General features: G+C 38.5%; 2 protein-coding genes across 3 annotated transcripts in view; both read right to left on the reverse strand.

Annotated features, from left to right (window-relative positions):
- Positions 1-17: 17 nt before the first annotated feature.
- Positions 18-3,638, reverse strand: LOC127999988 (procathepsin L). Its single transcript, XM_052592228.1, has 8 exons — positions 3,509-3,638; positions 2,294-2,429; positions 2,081-2,203; positions 1,842-1,994; positions 1,012-1,236; positions 761-929; positions 535-652; positions 18-446 (listed from the first exon to the last, which is right to left on the reverse strand). Exons 1-8 carry the CDS (start codon positions 3,583-3,585, stop codon positions 347-349), a joined length of 1,101 nt encoding a protein of 366 aa, XP_052448188.1. The 5' UTR covers positions 3,586-3,638; the 3' UTR covers positions 18-346.
- Positions 3,639-5,265: 1,627 nt separating this feature from the next.
- LOC128000020 (death-associated protein kinase 1) overlaps positions 5,266-27,260 on the reverse strand; it is a 67,297-nt gene continuing 45,302 nt past the window's right edge. For both annotated transcript variants that reach the window (XM_052592231.1, XM_052592230.1), the window contains exons 15-26: positions 26,805-26,903; positions 25,743-25,940; positions 25,350-25,547; positions 24,654-24,752; positions 17,210-17,287; positions 16,006-16,222; positions 14,296-14,481; positions 13,657-13,854; positions 12,250-12,388; positions 11,931-12,051; positions 11,066-11,254; positions 5,266-8,220 (exon numbers count right to left, since the gene is read on the reverse strand). In XM_052592231.1, coding sequence (XP_052448191.1) covers positions 6,952-8,220; positions 11,066-11,254; positions 11,931-12,051; positions 12,250-12,388; positions 13,657-13,854; positions 14,296-14,481; positions 16,006-16,222; positions 17,210-17,287; positions 24,654-24,752; positions 25,350-25,547; positions 25,743-25,940; positions 26,805-26,903 — 2,991 coding nt within the window. In that variant the 3' untranslated portion in view covers positions 5,266-6,951. The remainder of the gene's footprint in view (positions 8,221-11,065; positions 11,255-11,930; positions 12,052-12,249; positions 12,389-13,656; positions 13,855-14,295; positions 14,482-16,005; positions 16,223-17,209; positions 17,288-24,653; positions 24,753-25,349; positions 25,548-25,742; positions 25,941-26,804; positions 26,904-27,260) is intronic.

Consider the following 27,260-nt stretch of genomic DNA (forward strand, 5'->3'; position numbering starts at 1 on the left):
GCCAAAAACCCAAACGGTTAAAATTTAAAAGTTTAATGGATCATACAGTGCAGAAATAAAAACATTTGTACATTTAGACTTCCTCTGAAGAACATTTCACATTGAGGCAGAAATCAACTGAATGAGGCGCATTAAAATGACTAAAAACAATTGCAAAAGTTCCCTAAAACGGTCACACAATACCTAGTGGTTTCTCTCACACGGTCTCAATCAGGCTGTAAGACAAACAGTCACATGTGTCAGGTGACTCCTTTTCACTACACTAGTGGGTTTCAGTGGAAAACTCAGGCTTTGAAACACTAATGTGGCCCTCTGGTACGAGGTCTTGATGCTGGAGGTATTTTCGTTAGACGAGAGGGTAGCTAGCTGCTGTAGCAATACCACAGTGGTTGTGTCGGTCCTTGGCCATGTAGATGTATCCTTTATCACCCCAGTTCTCACTCCAGCTAGAATACAGAAAAAGCACAATGGGTTAAAAAACACGGACTATAAACACCAGCCATTCACTGGATTTAAGGGTATAGGTGATCTTACCTGTTCTTGACGATCCAATACTTCTTTCCATCGACATCCTCACCCTCAAAACCATAACCAACGGCAAGGACGCCATGATCTAGTTCCTCACTGCTGCAGTCTTTCTCGAAGTAGATGCCTAACAAGAAATATACATCCATTAATGCACACCATCGGGAATCTTTCACTAAGTTCTCAAAGGAATCGTTTAGTTGGCTTATCTAAATATGGTGAAAAGTATGCACACCTGACTGGTAGAACTGGAACGACTCGTGTCCAGCATCAATAGCCACAGACACTGGCCCTACGGCAGCTATAGCTTTCATCAGAGCATGTTCCTTTCCACTGGGGATGTCGACGAATCCGGTGTCATTAGCTACACTGTATTTAGGATCGTAATGGCAGGGCTGATCATCCTGAAATTCAGAAGCATGTAGGTTATGGTGATCCTTCATATAATCAATCAGTCAGTATAAATAAAAAGGTAATGCAACTTACAGTTCCCAAATAGGGGTAGGACTCCTCGGAGTCCAGACCGTTCTGGTCCTTGATGTACTGGAAGGCCTGGTCCATGAGACCTCCATTACAGCCCTCGTTGCCTTCAGGACGGGAGCACTCTACCAGGTTCTGCTCGCTCAGAGACACCAGTTTTCCGGTCTTCCTGAACATCTGACCCTCCATGGCCCCAGTAGTGCTGAAAGCCCAGCAAGAACCACACTCACCCTGAAAACAACCACATACAGAACGGTTTAGGCCACTTGTTCTCAACCAGTTGGCTTCAAGATTAATTTGAGAGGAAAAAAAAAAAAAAAAAAAAAAAAAAAAAAAAAAAAAAAAAAAAAGGATTTAGATCATCCCCTTCAACATGTCTTTCTTTAAAGAAAGAATGTTCACAGTAAAAAAAAAAACAAAAAAAAAAAAAAACGCCCCAAACAAAAAAAAAAAAAAAACATTTTACTAGTTACATCTAAAATATTTAAAGTTTTTTTTTTTCGCTTACAGAAGAGATCCCATAGATTAAAATATGCCTTTAAATATTGTCATGCAGTGTTTTTTATTATAGTTGTTTTCCAGGAAAACTTATATAGTCGCACACAAACATCTACTTCTTTCCAAGTGGTCAGACCATTTCCCCCCCTGGAGTTTAAATACACTTATCCAAAGGGACTTCCACTGCATTCAAGGTACACATTGTCAGTCCTCGTTTTCTCTGGAAATGCGAGCCCTGACCTCGACATCATTGGAGCAGAGCTCTACTGTTTGAGTTGCAGGGAGCCACGTTCACAGGAATCATTTTTCTAGAGCTTACATATGGGCAACTATCTCACCTGATCTTTCACAGGAGTCACGTATCCCTTTTCTCTCCAGTCCAATTTGTTTGGGACTTCCAGGAAGTTGGGCTCCATGAACAGAGATCCTCTGAATCGTCTCTCCTTCTTGTGTTTGTAGCCATTCATCACCTGCCTGAACTCCTCGTGAGTCTGTAGATACAGAATAGTTTGAATGCTGGAGGAATTTCATAAGTCAATATGCAAACACCTCAAATGAAGCTCTTCTGCGGTCTTACCAGATCACCAAAGTGGTTCATTCCAAGTCTGTAAGTGTGCGCGCCCATGGAGTGCTCAAGATTGTGCAGTTCGATCTTTCTCAAGTTTTTCTCCCATACCATTCGCCTCCACCCCTCCTCCTTCTGTGTTATGAGATCACACTGGGTTACACTTCTTGCTCCATTTTAGACTAGTTAATGAACATTAAGCCAGACTGAACCTTTAACACTTACTTCATGGTATTTTTTACTGTGCCAGTTCTTCCACTGCCCCCAATGGTCATCTAACTGCTTGTCCAAAGTTGGAGCAGCAAACACAGCGCTGAGGCACAACGTGAACGCCACCAAATACACCCTCATGATGAAAACACTGGAGGAAAACAACAGGTCAGACGTGTTGCAACAAGTGACCATGAACTTTAAATGCATCATAAATGTATCGTTTTAAAACACTTATAAGGGAATGGATACACCTCAGTTTTAATGGTGACATTTTAATAAAGATTATATGGAAGCTAATTGGCACTTAAACCGTATGAGACACCAAATCATGAGTCATTGGCACCGAGGATCTCATAATATATTTTTTTTAAACATCGCGTTATGATGTAGTACGTAATCTTTTCGAAAATTGTGTCTGAATTAAAAACCCATTTTTTTTCTTATGGGGCGGAAATGGGCTCGGTGTTAAATTAATAAGTCCCTAAATACGGTATAAACGTATTTTAAATGGTTTCAGGTGAAGTTTGTCACACCGCAAGAGATTGCTAAAGGTGTCTGAAATTTTAGGTCACATATTCCTATAGAATTAATCGTATGTATATTTTAAGAAGAACTGGCGTCCATTAACATGAGATCAGATTACTGACCCGACATCTTTGTTTACAAAACCGACAGGAAGCGTAGCTTATTAGTTTTGTTACGAAGAGTAATAAAAAAACCAGCTAGCAACGTTAAACCTAAAGGGAGATGACGCATTACGCATGAAATAAGAAATATAGAGGTCTACACTGGCCTCCGGACAGACACAGAAGGGAATCAGATGTCCCATTTGCAGCAGTCACGGGATCTGGGAGGCTCCAGTCCAGTTTCCCAGGAAAAGAAAACAAAGACCGAAACCAAGCCACGGAAATCGAAAAAGAAACAGCTGGAGCTATTTTAGAGAAATGGACATAGAGGGCATGAGCTTCACGCTTTACTCCTCTCTCTTTATAAAAAAAAAAAAAAAAAAAAAAAGGTAAAACCGTGTCACTAGAGAAAATACAGACGATTCGTAAGAATGTTTTATGTAAAAGGCTCAGCAAAAGAGCGACATAGGCTGCATTTTGTGCTGTATAAACCTGAAAAATCTTAAACAAAAATAAGATGCATATCAAAATTACACTGCAAAAGGTTTAAAAAAATAAATGTAAAATAAATAAATAGTTGCTTTAAAACCTCCTGACTCACCCCGCAAACCTGGACCCAGAAGAAAATACTGTGTGTTGTAGAAGGGCCGCAAGTTTATACTGCATCTGAAGGCACATTCCTCAATTTCTCATTGGTCGAGATGCTTATCAATCCCGCCTACTTATCTATATTGATCCCGCCCCCCGATCAGCACGTCACAGCATGTGACCCTCCAGCACGTGACGGCTTCCCAGACGGTCTTACTCACATAGAAAAACAACGTTGCCATCTAAAAAAAAAAACCTTCTGTTCAACATAAAATTTTAACATGTATATAATATGTTCAGTTCATAAATGTATATAATAAGCAAAAGTAAACAGCCAATGCATAATATTGATCTGCTATTTAACGTTACTGCTACTGTTTTAAATTGCATATAAGCTACCGATTGATCGGTTTTCTTTTCAACGATATATTTTATTGAGATTAATCCATTCACAGTATTGTCATACGGAAGTCCTAAGCTTTTCAGTTATTATAGGCTACCTATTATTAACAAACCAGTAGTGATGTGCCTTTCAATTGTTCAAAAACAAGATCTTCACACTACTAGAAATATGTTAAAATTGACCCAAAAATGTTAGATTTAATCTCATTCCATTTTTGTCAAATGTCTGTTGATGCTGTGCGGGTCAACCAAACCAACAACAACTACTAAACCACAAGATTATAAAACAAAAGGGTCTCTGTTTTAATAGACAATTTCACATATTCACAAAAACACAAGTAATAAACAATATGAATGCAGTGAACTTGCATGACCCTGCTCATACATCAGCAGAACAACAAAACCAGCGTATACTGAACTGATTATCAGTGTGTCTGTGATGATGTCAGTGCAGGTTATCTAGTCCTGTAACTTGACTTTGGAACAATGATCCACATTGTTTACATTGACTGTAAAGCTTTGTGACAGGTCAGAATTAGAGTGCTGTTGAATCTACAAACCAACAAAGAAAACGGACTGATTAATGAGCTCGTCTGTGACAAGAAGCACTCAATATCTACAGATGGGAAGATTGCTCAGTTATCACTTAAGCCTATCAGTCCAGCGCTTCCAGCAATGATCAAACAGGAACCGTTAAAGAAGTACAAGTGATCAAGTGTGAGCAACATCTACATTAATCACTACTATGATCATTATGATTAGAGTGTGTGTAATTATCACTAAATAAGAATAATGCTGGGGGTTTTGTTTGTTTCAAAGGCAACCATGTCAGAAACAGAGCTGTAAAAGAACAGGAAAGCTTCTATATGTTATGATGAAATAAAGGTGCGGTAACTCCATTTGCTGAATCATGCCAGAGACGGATGCCTCCCTAAAAAAATAAAACAATACACATGACTAATTATTCATCAGCAGCAATGTGATCATTATTATTTTTTCAGTTTAGCGAGCTCAGTTGAATTGAAGGCCTCAGTGGAAGACATCTTACCAAGAATTAATTGGAGGGCACTTGGGAATACTTCAGCTGCTAGAAGGACAGGTTTATTAACAAATGACATAATAAGGAATTCTGTAGGGTAAAATCGATTGTCCCAAAAATCTTCATGTCCCCGCAATCTCTGCAACAACTCTTCTTTCAGATCCGAACTAAAAACCTTTTTTTTTTCTACAAAGTTTTCAGCTCACTTTTCTCTAGTGTTTATTAGAGTTTGTTATTATTATTTTTGTTTACTTGTACATGTATGGATGCTTGAAATTACAGCAACCCTTGAATTGGGATAAAAAACTTTACTGACACACTGAAGGGAGTCATTGAGTAAACAATTTATTTTATAAAAAAAAGTAGTACACTGTAAAGTTTAAGGTAGTATTGAGGACATGACATTCAGAGACATGCGAACATAATATAAATAGAGAAATAATGTGAAGGTCTTGTGCAAAGAGATGACTGTACAAGTCTTAAATACACTAGGATGAATTCCTCTCCGATTTACCCCATTAAAGTCTTAAGAGGGGCAATCATGAACCTTGACCACAGCTAAACACAGAAAGAGCTCCATAATACATCGACTTAATCACAATATAAGAATGTGCCTTTTGGAACGAGAGAACACGATATGCCCAGGTCCCTTATAGAAAAGTTTGTGATTTTAAGCCTGCAAGGGGAATGATGAAAAGGTTGGAGGATAGTCCTGTCCCAAAATATAATATGGAACAGTTCTCTGGATTTTTCAGACATTTAAAAAAGATGATGAAACTGCAACTGTCTCATACAAATGAGAGCAAAAGCGTTATAGCATGTGTTAGATGGAACAGAGTCGTTGCTGCCATCTACAGTTTTCAAGTTGTCACTTCATTTGTGTCCAATCTACCACATTCAGTAAATCAGACAGGTATTCCTATAATTGAGGAATGGCGTCGCTTTTAAGTTTCAGTACAGAAGTCAACACAGACTTTTGCCTCATTTAATTCCCTTAAAATGGCATTTTATGATTATTTCTCCGGTGTACAGAATACACACGGCTATGTGTTTCAAATACATGTCTTAAACACTCAACAACAGTGTAAATGTATGAAACAGAATAGACTGAATTAACAGCTGAACAACTGTAACAAAGATCATGCATATCAAGACCCTGCAGCAGACATAACTGTTATGAAGAAAAATGAAATCTAACTTGTCATGTAAGTGCCTGGAATATTTCATCATTTCCATTTGGCGGGTAGTGAGAACCGTAATATTTCACAAAAGTGACTGTGACAAGTGTAAGTGTGAATAAGACAAACGTTGAGGGATTTTAGGAACCACAGTTTCAAATAATTTCCCATGTATTTTGATTTTTAAAAGAATATTTAGCATGTTTGTTTGTGCTTCATTAGTCGAATACAATTCTGTCTGAACAATGATGCATTTTAGTTGCGATAAGGAACATTCAGGTAGTAAATACAAATGACCCAATTTTGTATGTTTGAGATAAAGTGTAAATCTATTGCTGCGTAATAGAGAAGTCCATTAAAAGCTTCATAGGACAGATAAACACTGAAACACTTGCAGAGGTGCACGTCCCATTTTGAAATCTACAACGATGGCTCTTTGTCAACAGTTTGCCATCTTCAAGGCACTCAATAGCTTGAGTCATTTATTAATAATGCTGCCGAGCACTTAGTGATCTATCATTCGGTCATCAAATTTAGCATCATTTCCCTAAAACAGCTGTCCGAATATATAAAAGTAATTGCAAACTGCAGAATTTGTATTCAATAAGGACATTTGGGAATGTTGGACAGTCAAAAGATGTGCAGAACAAAAAAAAAGTACATAGGCACCTTCTCAAAGACACCAGGAATGAACATTCAGAAATTGCGAAGGGCAACAAAATGGACATGAGCTGAGTATCTGAATCAAATACTTCTGTCTCAAGACACCAGGGAGCTTGAGATTTAACACCACTCCACCAGTAAATTGCACGTTTCTCTGTAGATACAAGGGACGTCCTAACGAGAGATCACAGAACTGATGGAGTTGTAGGATGTGCCGCCCCCGTTACACACCGGGCTGTAGGGCTCTGGCGGGGTGCCCAGAATCTCCAAGTTGACCCGGAACACTGGTGCAGCTCTAAGAAGAAAGTCCGCCGCATCCCGACGGCCAAGTTCTCGTAACTTAGCGACCAAAACGCCTATGGTTGAATTGGGTTGCTGGTTCCAATCTTGCAGGAGCAGGGCTGTGGGACTGGGAAGGGAAAGCGGGTCTGCAGGTGGAGTCCCATTGGTACCAGAACTGTATTTAGCAGCGAGCTCGCTAAGGCCCAAGTTCATGGCAAGCAGGCACCAGTCCTTCCCAAGGGCATCTGGCGGGTCCAGCAGACGGCAGAGCTTGCGTCGAGCCAGGTGACTTACTTCCGCCACAGGAACTTCTCCTCCAAGACTGCCCTGTTTGAAGACCTGGGTGCAGCCTAATGCTACGATACTGACAAAGCTCTCACGATAGCCACCCATGGTGTTCGAGAGTGCGTTCTCGCCTCGCGCTTGAGCGCGGAAAAAGTCCCTCGGTTGGTAGAGCATGACAGGGCCGTGGTGTTCCCGCAGCTGCTGAGGGCTGAGATAATGTCGGGCGGTAAGCAACCCGGGTAATGTAGCAGCTAACAGACCCTCTGCCATGCCACATAACGTGTCCAATAAAGCATAGCAACGGCCAGGATCCGAGTCAGGTCCTCGTAACTGTACCTCTATGCCCTGCCCATGGTTCACAAGCAGAACCAGTGCCTCAGCACCGCCAAGTCCCACCCGAGCTCCACCGCTCCACAACCTCACATCCTCAGCCTCCACCTCTGGCTTCTGCTGCCGGCTCCACCTGCACAAGTTCACTTGCAGCTTATGGAAGAGTCCACAAGGGAATGGTACCAAGTGCTCCGCAGGGACTACTCGCACTCCACCGTAAAGCAAAGGGTCCTCCCCTTCTACGTCTTCCTCGTCCGTCCAGGTGTGCTGGAGGCCACCTGTGCGTATGAGGGCAGGAATGTCGACCATTCCTGGGTTGGCAAAGTCCCGGGCACATACGTCCATGGCGTCAAGCACCTGGAGAAGTTCATCAATGTCCCGTTCTGAGACGAGGTTTTGGAGTTCTTCCACACGGTAGCGGCCACGGTAGTGGTGGATCGCTTTGGGGGTTTCAATCGAGAGAAGTTTGCCAAGAACGTTACTGCAAAGCCAGCGAGGATCTAACAGGACAACATCCTGGACGGTCTCACTTTGCATGATGTTAATCTAGAAGAAAGAAAGGGAATAAAAAGGATTGAGTGCAAGCAAATATGTGATTCTAAGATTTCTGTTTAAAGGTCTGTTCACACCAAGACAAATATTTGGAGAGATTACATTTTTATTCAAATGAACGACCATCACAAACATGCACAATGCTGTCATTTTTTATGTAATGGTGTTCTAAACTGATTTTAATCATACTAACAAGAAGTCTGGCCAACCAATAAGATTCATGCTTTTGGTCACATGCCCAGAAGGCTACTATCTGTTACATAAATATATGACTTGGTGGCACTAAAGAACAGACTGTCTTGCAAAGCACCAGTGAATAGCAGAGAAAAGAATCTGGAACCAGTTCTCTAGTCCCTGTTCTTCTGTATTTGGTGACCATAGTGAATACAAAATCTGAACTGCTTTTTAAAAACCAATTTTTTCCAATTTTCATTTCAGTATGTCTGCTGTTTGTTTTAAACTTTGGCCTGAATAGACCGAATGTTTGTGCTGAATATTGTGTTGGTGTGAACAGACCTTTAGGTGGCTTTCATAACATTTCAGCAGATGTGTTCATCTAAAGTTAAAATGACACTTTTCGGGTTCAACTCACATATTCTTTTTCAAATAAATTTGATAAATCATTAGATGTATTTTGCTTATGGCGGCGAACTCAAAATGCCTTTAATTTGGGTCGATTCATTAAATAGAGCTATTTTATGAATACTGATGACTTAGAATACAGCAAACACGTCATATGGAAATATTTTATAAAAACATGAGTTATACTGTAATTTGTTGTTGTTTTTTGTCGTTTTGTAGCTTGGCAGCCCAGATTCTCATGCACTTTTAGTGCATTTTCTATATTTTTCATTTTGATTCACCGAAGTCACACAGGTTGATGTGAATTGTTATTTTTATGTGAATTATTCTTTGAAGAGAAATGACATAACAGATTTTTTAAAGGGCTGAGGTTAAATACAAGGGAGCTGAAGCCCCTTAAACAGAGTATCTTATGTAAGGAAATGTTAATAAAGCTGAATCACAGCTTGGCATTTCAGCCCATCAGCATCAAAACATTCCCTAAAATGAGTTTAAGTGTTGCTGCTGAAAACACAAATGACTAGTATTGATGAGAATGACTCATTCACCTGCTCTCTCTATCGGTGAAGCTGTTGTTGTAATGCTTGTGGGTGGTCAATAGACTGAAAAGGCCCCTTTTCAGTTGCTGACACCCACCGCCTCATTCGAATTCACATAAAAAACATGTTTGTAGATGTTCTGCATTGTATTTTTTGAGTGGTTTTGATGTAATGGATGTGTGGCATTATACGCGGGGGCGTTTATAGCAGAATGTATGAAAATAATTATTTTAATTAATGATACCCTCCAACTACTTCAAACACACTTATACTATACCCATAGCAATATGCCCATAATTCATGCATATGCATACATATTTATTAGTGGTGGGCATAGATTACTTTTTTTAATCTAGATTAATCTCACTGTGATCTTGAAATTAATCTAGATTAAAATGGCTCATTCGAATTCTGGCGAAGGCATTCAGGATATGTGTGTTACCCAAATAAAATTGACAAACAGTAAGTCTTTGAGAAGGGGTTTATCAAGCTTAGTGGTGCATTAGAAAAGGGGCTCATCTCCTGTTTCCAAAATGCATCATAAAGTGCTTGATAAAGCTGTAAACTAATTCCACATTGCACAGGGTGCAAACAACCTTACGCCTGTTTCACACCAATGTTTAAGTTTTTTTCAAGTTTGTAGGTGTCAAGGTACAGAAACGAAATAATTAAATGTAAAAAAGCACTGGATAGTCTTCAATGTAAAAATGAAATATACAATCAAACCTACATTTATTCAGACACCTTCAACATTTCTCACATTATTACAGTTTTGCTATATATATAAAAAATTATATCTAGTGTCTGAATAATTTTTGGTTTGACTGTTAAAACTACAAAAGTATTTCAGTCAAGAGCAGTGAGTGATTTTCATTTTCATTTTCCTGGATTAACATTACAGCAGCCAGTAACTAAATTATGCGCGGTCACTTTAAGAGACGATGAACGCATCCAATATAATAACATCCCATTTTTTCCCCTCAACTGTTTACTTTCACTTAAGAAATAACTGACAGTTTTTTCGAGCATAATTTTCAAGGTGGATATTTTGACATATATCGTATGTATTTGTCGGCACTAGAGCAAAAATAAGCAAATTCGATGTTCAAGCGTTTTGAGACGCCTTTCTCTGCGCGAGCCCTGAACACCAGAACACCGCGAGTACTGAATTGGGCTCGTTCACATCTTTTTGTTTGTTCAAACTGCGATTTGTATTTGTTCGTTCAGGTGCAGGAGGGACTTTGAGGAGAACTTCGCAGAAGAGAGCTCGGTTCAGTGTTGCTGTCCGCGATATGTGTCTCTCTCTCTCTCTCCGCACCGAATACAGCGCGCGAGTAACCGGCTACTCTGTTCAGCTTTTCCACGTCTTGGGTTTGGATGCTTTAATGTTTAAATCGACAAGCAGTAAGGCGTAAAAACATGTGAAAAAGATAAGCTTTCGTGACGATGCGCAGCAGTGGCCCGTCAACTGTCCTGAGCATCTTTTTAGGCTGGCCTCAGCGAGTCAGTTATATAAAATATCAAGGTGAAAGTCATCATAGCTTGCTTAGTATAGACCCAGCTCCCAACCCAACTTTGAGAATATTTTTTATCGCCCGACGCAGGACGTTAACGCTGATAACGGCCCACCACTAATATTTATACATCTGCTCATCATCACACACAAACACACACACTCTCACACCTTCACTGGGCCACCCACACACACACACACACACCTCTCCCATGCTGTGAAGTTGTGAAGCCAGTTCCCGCAGATCCTCTTCGCTGGCTAGAGGGTTGATTTGTTCTTGCACATCCACAACAAACTGTTGCCATGACATCATCTGGTTTGGCCCGTTCAGTTTCCTCCAGGAAGGCAGAGTGGACAACAGCTTCTCGGCCAGCTGAGTCATCGGCCTGCAGGTCTGTGAAAACGACAGACAGAGAAAAGTGATTTTACATTTCCAAATCATTTTTGAGTGTGTACTTGTCAATAGGGTTGCTAAGTTGTTCTGAGTGGTTGCTAGGTTGCTTACTTTCTGGCCCCAGTCAAAAGAACAGATCCCCGAGTATCTATGATAGTCTAATGCTGAAATATGGTCAAATATAAGTCTAAAGAGCTTTTTTCCCCTTTAACCGAAAGTAGAAAGAGCTACAGTAGAAACCTCCGCTGATAAATGAAAGTCAGGCTCCTTGAACACCTCAAAGATATTGTGCTATAGAAATTACAAATGTAAAAACTATTGTAATTACTTCTTTGAATAGTAATTTTCCTTCATTATACACACAAAACTCCAGACACAATATAACGGCGATTGAGAAAGTAATCTGTATAGGTATGTGTATGAGTGAAAGAGATGGAGAGAGAGGGATGTAGCAGGAGAATGAGAAGAGTGTGTTAGCAAGAGATCTGAGTGTCAGTGTTTGATATTTTGCATTTCTAGAAGAAAGAGCACATGTGTGTGTATGCGCTGGATATTTGACAAGGTAAAGAGAAGAAGAGAGCTTTATTATAGAGATCAGACTCAGATCAGAATCAGAAAAGTGAGTGTTTCAGGTCATTGAACTGAAGTGCTGGGATGTGTAGTAGACTGATCGTACAGATATGATGGTGTTGCGGAGCTCCAACAGAAGGTTTCTCAGCAGCTTCATGTCTTTGGAGTTGGACGCTCCTGCATCCATGATAAAGAGCTTCTCAGTAATGTGCAGATCATTGCCAAACCTGAGAGAAAAAAATGGCATTATAATCAGAAAGACACAAACCACGATCAAAGTGGAGTAGCGGCTTAAGATCGTATTTTTTCATCAAATCACTTTAATCTGTATTATCTAATCAGTCCTACGGAATTGATCACTTTGCCAAATATTGTCCTTGTAGGTCTCATGGCTTCAAACTGACAGTTTCTATTAATTTAATCACCTGTTTCTGACTTCCCTAAGTAGGGATCTCTCCTTGTCATAGCTGAATTCTCCCCCAAATGATCGAGGCAGATTCACAATGTCAGCATGTGTGGCCACCAGGACCACACGCAGTGGATTCCTGATCTTCCCTCCAAAGGCTGTGGAAACAACACAGAGGCAATCTTATTGTCTATTCTTCACATCTTTGCTCTCAGTGCATCATCTTTCAACTCAACGATTTGAGAACCATAGACCAAGTACTAGACTCCTCTAATGAAGTCTCTTCATTGGATGTGCATGCTACAGTACTTACACAGATCCATCACTACAGTGAAAGCAAAGGCAAGCTAGGCGGAAATGACCAGAGAGAATTTGAGAAAGACAAGAATGAGAAAACTACAAACAGCATTAATGAAGCACAATGAATGGAGAACAGTTAACACATGGAACAAACCTGCATGCATGAGCTCATATCTTTTGTAGAACTGTCAGTTAAACTTGTTAATTTAGTACAAATAATTCTTCTAATTGTTTTAAAAAAATAACTTAATATTGTAAAATTGGTTCAAAAACAGATTGACAACAAGCGCAACTGGAAAGCAAGGGGTCACAAGACGCTTTCAAAAGCAGAACTGTTTTTAACTTGTCAGAGAATAAATATATGGTGCTCATGGTGTGAAAACAGCAAGACATGACGCAAACAGTATATAGTATATATATAGTATATATGTGCACACACACACACACACAAAAGCAAAAATAGCGCAGATGGAATGTGAGAATGCATTGTGTGTGATCGGGCCTCAGACAGACTGACAAACTCAACCGAAAAAAAATAATTGCCAAATATATACTTGTGTTGAATGACACGGAAATTAAACAGTATACTGCATACATAATATATTGACTTATAAAGCCATACTTTGTGATGTCTATTTAATACTTTACTTGTCTGCCACAATAATGTGATATCATGTAATAAATTAATTAAACAATTGACTGCTGCACTTTCACAGTAACAGAGCTGTGGGTAACTAACTATCAAGTTATTAGTTGTTTATTTCAATCATTATAGAAATGACAATTTCAACAGTATGGTGAAAAAATGTGCTGAGACTGATGAATGATAATTAATTTTAAAAAAATGCAGAAAAGTTAAGGTGCAATTGCATGACTTTCATGAAAAACACCAAGTCAATTATTTGGTAAAAATGAATAAATAAATGACTATTGCTATAGTAACCAAGTAAAACATATTCATTTCCACACAGAGAAATTATTTGACTACTCTCTAGACCTCTCAATCACAGATTTTTACAGCTTCAGCTGATCCCTGTAATTATTCTAATGGAAAGCTCTCTACAAAGGAGAAAAAAAATCCATACATTGCACACTGTAGTCTCAGGAAACACACACAAGCACATACCGATGTTGTCCTCTGGCAGCGTGAGAGCCTTCAGGCAGTTGAGCCAGAACGTGACCTGGTTCAGCTGAGTCTCGTAAGGCTCCTCCAGGCTGAATAAGACCAGGTGAATGGCTGTGGCGTCATTCGCAGCAAAGTAATCATATGAGCAGTAGTAGACGGGATTCCCAGAGAACTCCCATATACTGAAGTCTCCCACACCTGAAAATGATTACATAATACAATGCATAAAATAAAATAAAGATACAGGATATCATTCAAAAGCTTGGTGTAATAATAAGAATAACAAAAGAATAAGAAATGTTTCTTGAGCACCATAAAAATAGTATCAAAATGATTTCTGAAGAATCATGTGACACTGCAGAGAGTAATGGCTGGTGAAAATACAACTTTGCCATCACAGGAATAAATTACATTTTAAAATATATTAAAATAGACAACAAATGGTATTAATATTTCACCATATGACTAATTTCACTGTATTTTTTTTTTGGTGATGACTTTAAAAAAGTGTTTCTGGCCCCAACTTTTAAAAGGTATATAGATGTTAAAATAATATAAAAACTAGATTATTCAAAACTGTATATTAAAACTAGCTAACCCTATTTTTTGAGAGAGATCTATTATAAACGACTCTTTTACCATTGACATTGGCGTTCTGGATGTCGATGGCTTTGGTGGCGGTGTCGTCAGCCGTGGAGAGAGCGTTGTGAACAGGACTAAAGACCTCCAGCACTCCTTTAGTCAAACTGGGCTCAAACATCATGCTGCGGCTCCGCACACTTACATTCTCACAGCCTGGGTACAGGTTAGAGATGCTGACAGACACTACACACAAACAAGGAATCAAAAGCAAAGACTGCAAATTAGATGGGATTTTCAGCAATTGATAACAAGAAATACAATAAGGACATATTTGTAACTAAAGGATAATGAATATAAATTGTTTGGGGGTTTATAAAATGAAATGAAATAAGCTGTTCAAAATCATTTCATGAAATGTGGAAACCCACCACATGGGGGAGCTCTTTGATAAAGGCCTGAGTCCAGCTTTCCCAGTGTTGACAGAAAAATACAGATTTAGTAAAGGTTCCCCCCTTTCTGAAATAATAATACTAATTCTAATAATATTATTAATAAAAAATACACAAGGTTTTAAAAAAAAATTATTATCTGCATAGTAGGGGAACTGTTGCCTATAGTTGAAGATATGGGCTGGCAAAGATTGCATGTTAAAAAAAAACTCCACAAGAGATGAGCCACTATCACCACACAAACACACACACATATATATATAATTAAAACAGTTCAGCAGGAAAAAAAAAATATTCCCCTCCAAAAAACAAAGAAGTGCTAAGAGCCATTTTAGTTAAAAATAACACCAGAGAGTCAGATGACTCAAACTCTTTTTTATACCTTGCAAAAGTGTTAGTCACGCAGTGCTGCATATGTCTCGCACAATCAACGCTTTCCACTGAGCTTCGGTTCTTTCTAAAAACTTTTCTCACACAAAATCAGAGAAGACTTCCTCAATTTGGCTGTGGCAGTATTTCTGAGAAAAATGTTGGTGTGTAACGCATTACACATTGATGTGATTGCGCCTTCCAAGCATAGCGCTATATGACGTGTGTGTTAATCTGGGAATGAGTGAGGAAAGTGAGGAAAGTTGGCCCACAGAAAGCTCTATACTCCAAGTTTCACCCAAAAGTGAACATCTGCTGTAAATGTCCTCACCCTCGAGCCATCTAGGATGTAGAAGAGTTAGTTTGTTCATCAGAACAGATCTGGAGAAATTTAGAAATTTAAAACACATCACTTGCTCACCAATGCATCCTCTGCAGTGAATGGGTGCCGTCAGAATAAAAATCCAAACAGCCGATAAAAACATCAGGTGTAATCCACAATCCATATGGCACCAGTTCGTAATCCATCAAGACATTTTGAAATTTAAAACCACTGCTTTCTCCAATGAAAAAGTCTGTTTACAAGTGAAAACAATCCAAAACAGTCCTTAACAAATATGTTGGTTGATTTTAATGTGAGAAGAGGGGGATGGATTTTCACTGTAGGAAGCATAATGGAATATGGGCTGGTATTTTGGTCAACAATTACAAACATGCAGCTGTACACTTCACAAGACGGTAACTGTGGATAACTGATATATTTAATAGCAGTTTGGACTCTCATTCTGACGGCACCCATTCACTGCAAAGGATCTAGTGGTGAGCAAGTGATGTACTGCTTAATTTTTCCAGATCTGTTCTGTAAAGAAATAAATTCATCTATATCTTGGATGAACAATTCCTTTCATTTTCAGCTTTTCCGAAGATGAAGGATAACACATCACCCTACCTGCTGGTTTGGAGGTGACAGGTGAGGCTGGGTGCCGGACAGTGCTGTTCAACCTGGTCCTCCTCCTCCTGAAGAAACTGCGCAGGATGCCACACTTCAAGGACTCCACCAGAGTGTTCTTCCCTGCTCCCGAGTGGCCGAACAGCTTGAGTTTGATGCGAGGTTGGAGGGTCTGTGTAGGCCGCAGCTGCTGGATGTAAATACTCTTATGGTTGTCCTGTAAGACCAGTTACAAAGGGCATTTCAATTAACACAACCCAGTGGTATTACAATATGACATATAGACCAACGACATAATGGTAATGTGCCTGAGAATGTTCAGTTCATTCTAATGAGTGTAATTTATAGGCTCTTAATAGCCAGTCTTCCAGCTGAGCATATTCCTCTTTTTGATGCAAACAGCAAGACGCTGAATGCCATATATATAAATAATGTATGTTACCGTCCAATTAAAAGACTTTCAACATCTTCAGTCAAGCCTGTGGTTATTAGATAAACCATCTGAACATCTGATCAAATCCGAGTGACCGGAGCATTAAAAAGACCAAGATTCAAAATAAACTGATGCAGACTAAAGGTCAAATTAAATGTGTCTGAAATATCTTAGCATATGGAAAACCATTTATTTTTAGTCACCTTAAAAATGTTTTTGCCAAAATAAAGGACTAGATAGAGCTTCAAAATGCCATCTGTGATTATAGTAAGTTTAATTAGGAGAGACTTCAAGCTTCAGTTATGATAAATGCCACTGCAAGGATTGACTTCAATATTATTGTACCACCATATTTACATATCACTCCAAGGTAGTTTAAATAAAACCAAAGTATATGTCCAAGAAATCATAATAAAAACATGACACTATACAGTACAACAGTGCCTGTACACTTTTTTTTTAGCAGTCTTGGTTCAGAGACTATTTTTCCCATGCATTTTTTCCATATGGATTTCACAACATTTGACAAACTGTGATTTTCGACCAATGGGGGTTACCCAGTATCACCAATAGCAATAGTTTTCTGAAAGCCAAACATTTATTTTAAAACGATCAAAATCAGCATACATTCCAGAGGGATGAGAGTGACTGTTTACACTGGTGTCGTGTAAAATACAACAAGGATCTCATCAACCCTACCAAAGTATTCATGTGATGCAAATGAATGTCACTTGAGTCTCAGTGAGATGAATAATATCCAAAGCCTCACACCTTTTTCAGCTTGGCCAGCAGCACTGCTACATGCTCCTGCTGCTCTGCAATCGCGAGATCTTCCGCTGTCTTTCCATCCTGCAAGAGACAATGACAGAGATGGAGAAACTGCAGCTTATAGAACATTACAGGCAACCCAGTGACAAAGATTAATGAGTAAAGCTAGATAAATAAAAGTCTGTCAAACTTTCATCTGCTCAGTCTTACCAGACCACCGCACTAATAAAGCTCTGATAGATAGAGACATATATATAGAGAGATAGAGAGTGAGTGAGTGAGTTTGCAGGGTAGGGGTGTAAAAGAGAAAGTGATAAGCTAACATGGAAAAGTGAGAAAGAAAGAAGAGAGAATATCACCTAACAGCTCAACAGCGTGACTCACAGTACATTACAACAGCGGGTACAGTGATGATTATGGCTGAAATTAATGACAGGTTTAATGCTGCCTTCAAGACCAATCAGATGATTGTTTATACAAAATGAATGCATGTTACAGACATCACAAAAAAAATAATTATCACTCCAAAAAATAGTAAGTCAGGACAAGTGTGGCATCCTGGCACACAGTGTTTCACTTATTTGCAACATGGGATTCATGGGATTGCATGTGATTTCATGCCACCTGACTGTGGCCCTTATTGAAAAAAAGAGTTTTGATATAGTAGGTAATATTTTCCTGATAACTGTTCACCCACCCCCTCTCACTTCTGCTGCCATCTGTCTGTCCGCCCATGGAAAATGTCTCTTCAGCTGCTAGAAGCCCATTTAGCACGAAACTGTTGAGGTGAAGTCACTTACACCACAGAATAAAATAGGTCCTGGCTCCTAGGACATATCCACTGACACAAAAATTGCAAATTCACTTGGTGCCCCCCCCCAACATTACAATTTAAACAATTTAAAGTGTCTTCTATCTTAATATATTTTAAAATGTACATTTATACCTCTGATGAAAAAAGCAGAATTTCAGCAGCCAGTCTTTAGTGTTAAATCATCCTTAAGAAATTCTAATATGCTGGTGCTCAAAACCTTTCTTATTATCAATGTTTTTGGTTTGTTTGTTTTGTGGAAACCAAGACAGATTTTTTTTCCAAGATTCTTTGATGACTACAAAGTCCTTTTTTTTTTTTCATCAATACTGTGATTTCCGATCAGTTTAAAGGGAACTTTACCCAAAAATGAAAATTAGCCCATAAATTACTCACCCTCAAGGCATCCTAGGTCTATATGACTTTCTTCTTTCAGACGAATCCAGTCGGAGTTGCATAAACATTTTTCTTTGATCTTTCAAGCTGTTTAATGGCATTTAGCGGGTGATGAGGTGCATCAGTCCAAAAGCAGTGAAATAAGAAGCACCCATTCATTAAAGAATATATATATATATATATATATATATATATATATATATATATATATATATATATATATATATATATATATATATATATATATATATATTAATGTATAAATATATTAGTGTCAAAATGTGCTCGTTAACGAAGGCGTTAATTTTTTTCAGTTTAATGTATTGAAAATATTTAACGTAGGGGCGTGGATGGCCACCCACTCAGAACTGCTGCTTCTGTCACTTTTTCTCATGACAAGAAGTGAATTTATTCAGCCGCAGAATGACTGAACAGGAGACATTTCAGGCACGCGCTCCTCTTCACTTTAATATCAAGTGCAAGTAAGCGAGTTCGGAAACGGTCCTGTGCTCAAAGGCGCCATTGCGCGCTTCCTTTGTGCGTATCCTGACTTAAACTGTGCATGCATGTAATATATTTTATATATATTATATACAGGATATATTTATATATATGTATGCACATGTCTATGAAATCAGCCACTGTCTCACTCATCTAACACATCCTATTTAACTCGTCAGTTCGTGTTTATAGACCGCGGTGGCAACCGACCACCACAGCATCACAGCAACCGTCACAGCCCTAGTAGTGAATTGATGCATTTTTGTATGAAAAATATCAATATTCAAAATGTTTTAATCACTTTAATCTAGCTTGTGCTCACTAATATGAAGTACAAAATTAGGATTTGTAAAGAAGAATGTCAGAAGATTTCGATATAAGCTAAGAAGAGACTGGTTTTCCTTTGCTAAAGTAAGGAAACTTTGCTTTCTTTGTTCCTGTAAACAAACAATGGTTTTCACGAGACTCCATGAGCAACGCTGACCCCATACGTCATCCGCCCGGAGCTGCTTCAGTGTACAACTGTTGGTGCAAGCTAGAATACAATTATTATATGGATATTTTTCTAACGAAAACGCATCTGTTTACTACAGTAGGCCTTTGTGTGACCCTTGGAGTTGTGTGAAACACTTTTTATTAAGGATGGGTGCTTCTTATTTCACTTCTTTTGGACTGATGCACTGCAACACCCGCCGAGTGCCATCAAACAGCTTGAAAGATCAAAAACAAAAGTTTTGGGAGAACTAACCCTTTAATGTGGCCTTTCTGAATAATTAATATTCATTTCTTTCAATAAATAAATAAAATTCCTTACTGGCCCAAACCACTGAAAACCAGTGTATATCTCAGACCTCAGTATTAGTCATCAAATTAAAAATCCTAATTAACTGGAAGCTTTGCTTCCATTATATGGCACTAATGGGTTAAACCCCGGATGATCTAGCAACCCCCTGGAAAATACTCATTTAAGTCAGCTAATGAGAACCAACCAATCTACAGTTCCCATCATTTTACGTGGCAGCACTGGAATGATAAAATACGTAATGAACACATCAATTACACAACCAATGCTCCTCCTTTGCTTTCTTGTTTCACAATCATTAAAAAAAAGTTTTTGTCTTTGACTGGAAGTGGGAAAAAAAGAAACGAATAGAAACCTGTGTTCATTTCAGTAAAACCAAAATGACGCACATAGGAGCGTCCCAGGAGGCTGTGACGGCAGCACATGTGTGATTGTGAAATCAGCAATAAGAGACGCCAGCTGTGAAGGGGAATAACTACCAGAGAGGGCCAGCCTGAAGAAAGTATATTTCACAGAAAAATCATATGCAAAAATGCTGTAAAATATACAAACTTTAAGAAGAAGAAAAAAAAACGAATAACTTCTGTACATAAACCTCAGGCAATCTTGGTTACATGAAAAAAATCTATTTACCCAAAACCCACCACAGCCACAGCCCTCGACCGAAACCATGAATGATTTAACACCTCAGAATACACACACACACAATCTCACACATAGCAACACAAACCCACACCTAACACCTGGGGCCACAAGCACAAACATAACACACAACCCGAAACAGCTGTGTTCCTCCTCAAACCGACAGGGACAAATTAACCAGCCTCCCTCTGAAAGAGAGCCCCACGCAGACAAGAGTGAAAGTGGATGTGGTGAATGCAGCAGAGGTGTTAGCTTTGCTGCACTGTAATTACTCTTATCTAACGTGGTTTGACTGCACACAAAGCTTTCCTGCCAATTAGACTTTATGAGATATGACTGCAAAACAGCCCGTTTTCTTTTTGTGTCTGCCTGCTCATCTCCAGCTCATACCACGTGTCCCTATGAGGATGTGCTTGCATTCATTTGACTGGTTTCTGGTTGTCTCCCAAAGATTAAAGATGCCTTAAAATATAGTGTTTGTTTGACACATTGAGACTACGTCATTATTGTCATTATCATATTGGAAAGGGAAACATGAAAAAAACATGATAGCTGTCTGAAAGAGATGGCATAGTAGACATAGTAGATTTTATTATTATTATTTTATTTAAAAAAAATTTGTAAAAGAAAGAAATACTTTTATTCAGTAAGAACACATTATTTTGATTAAAGGGGACAGTAAAGACATTTATAATAGTACAAACTATTTCTATATCAAAATGCTGTTCTTTTGAATTTTCTATTAATCAATGAATCTTTAAAAAAATGTCTGACCATTTCCACAAAAATATTAAGCAGCACAACTGTTTTCAACATTGATAATAATAAATGTTTATTGAGCAAATTAGCACATTAGAATAATATTTGAAGGATCATGTGAAACTGAAGACTGGAGTAATGATGCTGAAAATCAGAAATAAATTCATCCTATATGTGGAAGCCATTTTTTTTCTTTCTCAAGCCACCGACCCATACGCCTCTGGCAATGACTTATGGATTCTCAAAATTCCCGTGTGCTGTAACATGTATTGTGCATCAGCCACTATACAATATTAACACTGAGGAGGGGAGCTTTGAGATTGTGTTGAGGCAAGGAGTGTGAGCGAGGGGCATGTGGGCCAGCCGAGGGGAGCGATGTGGGGGTTATTGATTGAAAACGTACATTGTGTGGGCATGTTGTCCTTCGCTGGTGCAGAAAGTGAAACAATGACTCTCCACTGGCACTTTTTCATTAATAAGGTTCATTCTGGAAAGAGCATTTTAATGCACCAGGCTGCTAACTTAATGGAGAAGGCACATCCTTATATTACAGACAAAAAGAGGTGAACAAATAACAGACAGATATATCCTGACGATCACATTAAGACTCAGAATGAGTCAGGTTAGAAATCGGTCATCCAAAGGAGGGACACCCACACAATCATATAACCACACACTTTCTGTGGAAGAGACACTTCATGAGACAAGACACAGCTGACTGAAAGATGAAGGATTAAGAACAGAATGCTAATCTAGGCTGTCGTGAATGATTAATGAACACTTATTTAAAGAGATAAAGAGGCTGCAATTTGATTAATGTGCTAAGAGGGCAGGACACCGGCTCATTAGAGTTACATTTCAATATCTAACATAAAATGAAGACAGCAGCCGAACTAAATCAACAAAAAGCTTTTGGGAGCATGTGGAAAATGTTACCATTCTCTCTCTCTCTCTCTCTCTCTCTCTCTCTCTCTCTCTCTCTCTCTCTACTGTATATATATTCTAATGTATGCAAATATTTATAAAGTGACCTAGCAGCATATACCATTTCAGTAAAAAGTTTGGGGTAGGTAAAATATTTTTTAACGAGTTCATTATGCTCACCAAGACTGATCAAAATGCAGCAAAAACAGTAATATTGTGAAAAACATAATTTTTCATTTAGTTTTTAGTGCCACATAATCCATGTTCAAAACCGCTGCTTAATGGTTTTGTGGAAAAAAAACAACAACTTTTTTTCAGGATTCTTTGATGAATTGAAAGTTCAAAAGAGCAGCATTTATATGAAATAGATTAAGAGGTGTAGACAGACCTCTTATATCTAGGGAACGCATATACTGGTAAAAAAGTATAGCCTGAATGCACTGTAAGTCACCTTGGATAAAAGAGTCTGCTAAAAGCATAAATGTAAATAAAAATAGAAATCTTTGTCACATTCTAAATGTCTTTATTGTCACATTTGATCAATTTAATCAGGGTATATACAGCAATCCTTAAGTGTAATTTACTACTTTTTAATACCTTTTTTACTACCTTCAGAATATTTTTTAAAACCATCACGACACTGAATTCCAAGTGTTAATCAGCGACCTTTCTATTATTTACACAGATTTTGACATATATAACATACAAAAAAGAATAGATTTAGAGTAAATAACTTCGTAAATAAAACTTAGTAAATAAAATAAAACAAACTACATAAAATTTGCAATGGAGAGAATGTATAGTTCCAGCACACTGGCTGGCATTCATTGCAAGTTGATGCATTACAAACGGGCATCTTCTATGAACTGTTGCGGATTCTATGAACTGTTGCGGATTCAAAAACTGCACCACGAATTTGCGGCAGTGGTGGTGGAGGTGCAGCCGCGCAGACAGCTGAGATTGGTAGAATTAACTGCTCTCTCCGAGCACGCATTCCATTTTTATGTTTAGTGGATTTTATATGCGACCGAAGTGCGTTAGCTCCCATCCAGTTGACATTGATGTTTTTTTTACACACCGAACAATAAGCCTTCCTGTTAGTGTTGTCACGGTACCAAAATTTCAATATTCGGTACCGATAGCCGTGAAAATCCACGGTTCTCTGTACCAATTTCGGTACCAATGCAAAACACAAAAATATGCTAATTAAAAAAAATTACTTTTTACTTTTTACACTAAAAATAAAACCAATGCCATTCTTTATACTTATTGTGTTTAAAGTTTTTCTACAAGTTATATAATTATGAAAAACAGTAAACAAGTTTCACCCAAATTTAATTTGTCTTTTAATTTATGAAATGTAAACATTTTATTTTTGGTAAATAAAGGGGATTTGCTATTAAAATTAAAACATGGAAGAAATATTGTGATTTATTTCTTCAAAAAATAAAGTTTTTACATTTTTTTCAACAGTAGTAATTTACTAAATAATAGTAATATTTCTAGCACAATGCCCATACGTAAAAATTTACTTTTAGGCCTAATGAATGCATATTTGTCATTTTAACTGAACTTAAGACTGGTGGTGATGCTTAAGATATTTTTGGTCATTGAGGGTTTCTGTAACAAAATAGTAATAGATCAAATTAATTATTATTAAAAGATAATACTACTACTAATTCTACTATCATACTAATGTATATACAATGCACCATGAATTGATGAGCTGCTGGGTTCATGAATATTAATCACGTTGTCAGCGTTCGGTCAAACTGATTTGCTGAAATCAAAACAGGGACGGTACTAAATCAGCGCCAGCCAATGAAATTGCCATTTGCGCATTAGCTCCACCCACTACCAGAGAAACCGGTATGTCTTCTGCTTGTTCGAAAATGAATGTGAATAATTCTAAATGAACTCCGTTATTTTGACAGGAGAAGACAACAAAGAATAGTTCACACATAGCGTGTCGATTCAGCGTGGTAAGACTCTCGCTCTCTCTCTCTTTGCATGTGTGAGAAACAGCGCTATCAGTAAATCTATTAAATAGATTTTTTACATTTGCCCATGAAGACGACGATGGTTGTCCAGTCTTTGAAGATATGCCTTGAAGCAAGTCTAAAATAAAACTGAAGCCAGCCACTTCTGTTGAGCGCGCAGTGTTCTGAGATGATGCCGAACGACCACTGAATATGACGTCAGCATCAAACATACGTTGAGACGGAGACGAAAGATCTTTGATTATCTGCCCAGATATGCTAAAGCCCATATTTAAACGAACTGACGCGAACGCAGATAGAATTTCAATCAGAATAGGACACCTGATAGTCTGAAAAAATAATACCTAATTTGGAAAAAAATAATACCTCTGAGACCACATTTAACACTTTTAATGGCCTTAAATTTGACTATTTTGATTTATCACTTTTTAATACTTTTTAAAACCCCGCGGACACCCTGTTTAATGTATCTCTACTGAATAAATGTTTTATTTCTTTATTTAAAAAAAGAAAAACTCTCACTGACTAAAACGTCATTATATATTTTAATAAATACATATATGATACTGTTACAAATCATATCTTATTCACCTCAAAACCCCTTTAACTTACATTAGTGATGGCTTCAGTGTTGGCTCCTGTGACACAGAGATGACGGACCACCTCCAAACCACCGTTACTAGCTGCCAGGTGAAGAGGTGTTCGCCCAAACTACAGATAAAGAAAAGGCAAACATCCTTCTGAGAATGACTCATCACAAATGGTAACTAGAAAACAAAAGGTGAAAATTGCTTTTGTCAGAAAATTGTTCAAGTGTAACAGTGCAAAATGATGACTCAATTTCATATTAATATAATTCTGTTCCTCTTGACCTGAAAAGCCCTCTGTTAGAAAGAAACACAAATCACTTTCCAGCTGTAATGGAAGTGCCATTTAAACATTTCACACAGACGTAACAACCATGCATAACTGGTACAGAAAGATTTCAGGAAAACTGCAACCAAGTAAATGGGGTCATGTGACTAAAAACATTTTTGTTAATTGGAATAAAATAAAATGATAGATGAAAAACTAAACTAAAATAACAAATGTTGCTTGTCAACTAAATGAAATAAGCTGAAGTTGATGCACTAAAATTATTGACTGGAAATAGTTCAAATTAAACCTGAAATATAAATAAACAAATATAAACCTAAAAACCTATATTTTAAAACACTAATTAAAGTGACAAAGGCATTTGACACAACTACTACAAATGTTACTAAAATAAAAATGAAAACTGGAAAATCATCCCGGTCTGAAACGCACTTTGTTAGGAATATCCAGACTGGCTTTAGCAGCGCAGAGCTGCGTGACCACAGGCAAGTTGCCGTCCTTGCAGGCGATGTGAAGGGGTGTGTTGCCGTGGCGATCCTGGTGGTCCACATAGCAGTGGTGGCTGAGCAGACACTTCACTACCTCAGTCTGACATCTCCTCACCGCCAGATGCAGAGCGATGTGAGCGTCCTGAAACACATACATGCAAACACACCATGATGAGAGCAATCGATAATTATCCTGAATGGCAAGCTGTCAAAGTTCACAACAAAAACATCTAAAAAAACAACATGCATGAAAGGAGACAGAAGAAAGAAAAATGACCTAAAACACTCAACCGCAGCAGTTGTTAAGGGTTAATGTTTTCTAAGTGTCTGTGCTCACCTTATCAGCAGAGTCCATGTCCGCCCCATGCTCCAGCAGACACTCCACGATGTCTTTGAAGCCGCGGGCGGAGGCGGTGAGTAACGGGCTCTCGCCCTCACGGTTCCGGGCGTTGACATCACAGCCAGCCTCGCACAGGGCTCTGGCCACCGCAGAGTAACCGTGCCAGGCCGCACAGTGGAGAGGTGTCTCCTGCTCCTGTGGAGGCATGAAAACAGTCTTTGGCATTCAGACCAAGAGCTCATGAATAACCTTGAACACATGGAGCTAATAAAACAACATTAGTCTGTGTCAAGGCCTTTTCACGGGAAGAATTGCTCTTAAATAGCCAACGACCCCGACACCTCCAATCAATGTAACATTTATAAATATAAAATACGTGGCTGTGTCTGCCTCCTGGGATTGTGTGTGAATATTGGTTTTCTTTTAACAGAGCAGGATATAATAATAAACGCAAGTAGGATGGTAACATAATATTGTGATAATCACAAAAGCAACGACTATAAAATGAATCTGTAATACTATTAAATAAACGTTTGGAGAGGTTGGAGATTAGTTTTTTCTTTTTGAAAGAAGTCTCTTATGCACACAAAGACTGCATTATTTGATCAACAATACAAGTAAAAATGTAATAGTGAAATATTATTCAGGTTTAAGTTTGTCTGCCTCACAAGTTTGTCTGTGATGGGAAAGCTGAATTTTCAGCAGCCGTTTCTCCAGTCTTCAGTGTCACATGATCCTTCAGAAATCATTCATGAGATGAAAAATATCAGAAGGCTAATAAAAGTGGCTTTATTTACATGGCGCACGTTGCCTCATGGGTGCAAACATCTCATGACTGATGAAAAAACTGAGATCACATGACCAACCCAACACTTCTCTTTTTAATCGGTCATCTATTGAATTAAATAACTGTTATTATTCCATTTGTACAATGGTGTCTGAACTTTTGCATTTGTGTTATGCTACATACACAACGCTAAGTGTTATACTCATCTAAAATGGCTTGGATTGTAGAGTGTGGTGTAAATTAGTGCGTGTGTGTGTGTGTGTGATACATACCCGGTCCACGAGGTCAGGGTTGGCATGGATGCTACAAAGGTACTGGACTACATCCACGTTCCCATAGCGAGCTGCCACATGCAGAGCCGTTTCTCCAGACTAGAACAGAACGTCAGTGATGAGCAGGCATGTTATTCATGTGATTACACTTTGATGAGTTAAACAAAACAGTGCAATGACCATGTGTATGTGTACATCAGGGAAACAATCAACACTGCTGAACCAGACTGTAAGAAACAGTTAAGAACTTCATTAAAGGACTTCCCTGCTGCCAAAGTAGGAAGAGTAGTTTCATGCAAGAGTAGGGTTATATCAGCCAGAAAGGCTGCGTAAACAGAACATGATTAGTTGAAGATAGGAGATATCCTTCTCGAGTGCTGAGAACTGCCAAATCCATTCCCAAATCAGCTTTGAGCGTAGCACACAGCGCTCCTCCTAGAAGCAGTTCAGGCTGAG

This window comes from Carassius gibelio, chromosome A5 (genome assembly GCF_023724105.1).
Source record: "Carassius gibelio isolate Cgi1373 ecotype wild population from Czech Republic chromosome A5, carGib1.2-hapl.c, whole genome shotgun sequence".
NCBI lineage: Eukaryota > Metazoa > Chordata > Actinopteri > Cypriniformes > Cyprinidae > Carassius > Carassius gibelio.

Excerpts from the sequence above, each read along its gene's own strand:
- LOC127999988 (XM_052592228.1), bottom strand. The coding sequence starts at position 3,585 with ATGTGCCTTCAGATGCAGTATAAACTTGCGGCCCTTCTACAACACACA. Across the intron at positions 2,430-3,508 it reads TCTGGGTCCAGGTTTGCGGG|TGTTTTCATCATGAGGGTGT; the intron begins GTGAGTCAGGAG and ends GTTTTCCTCCAG. Across the intron at positions 930-1,011 it reads CCTACCCCTATTTGGGAACT|GATGATCAGCCCTGCCATTA; the intron begins GTAAGTTGCATT and ends TCTGAATTTCAG.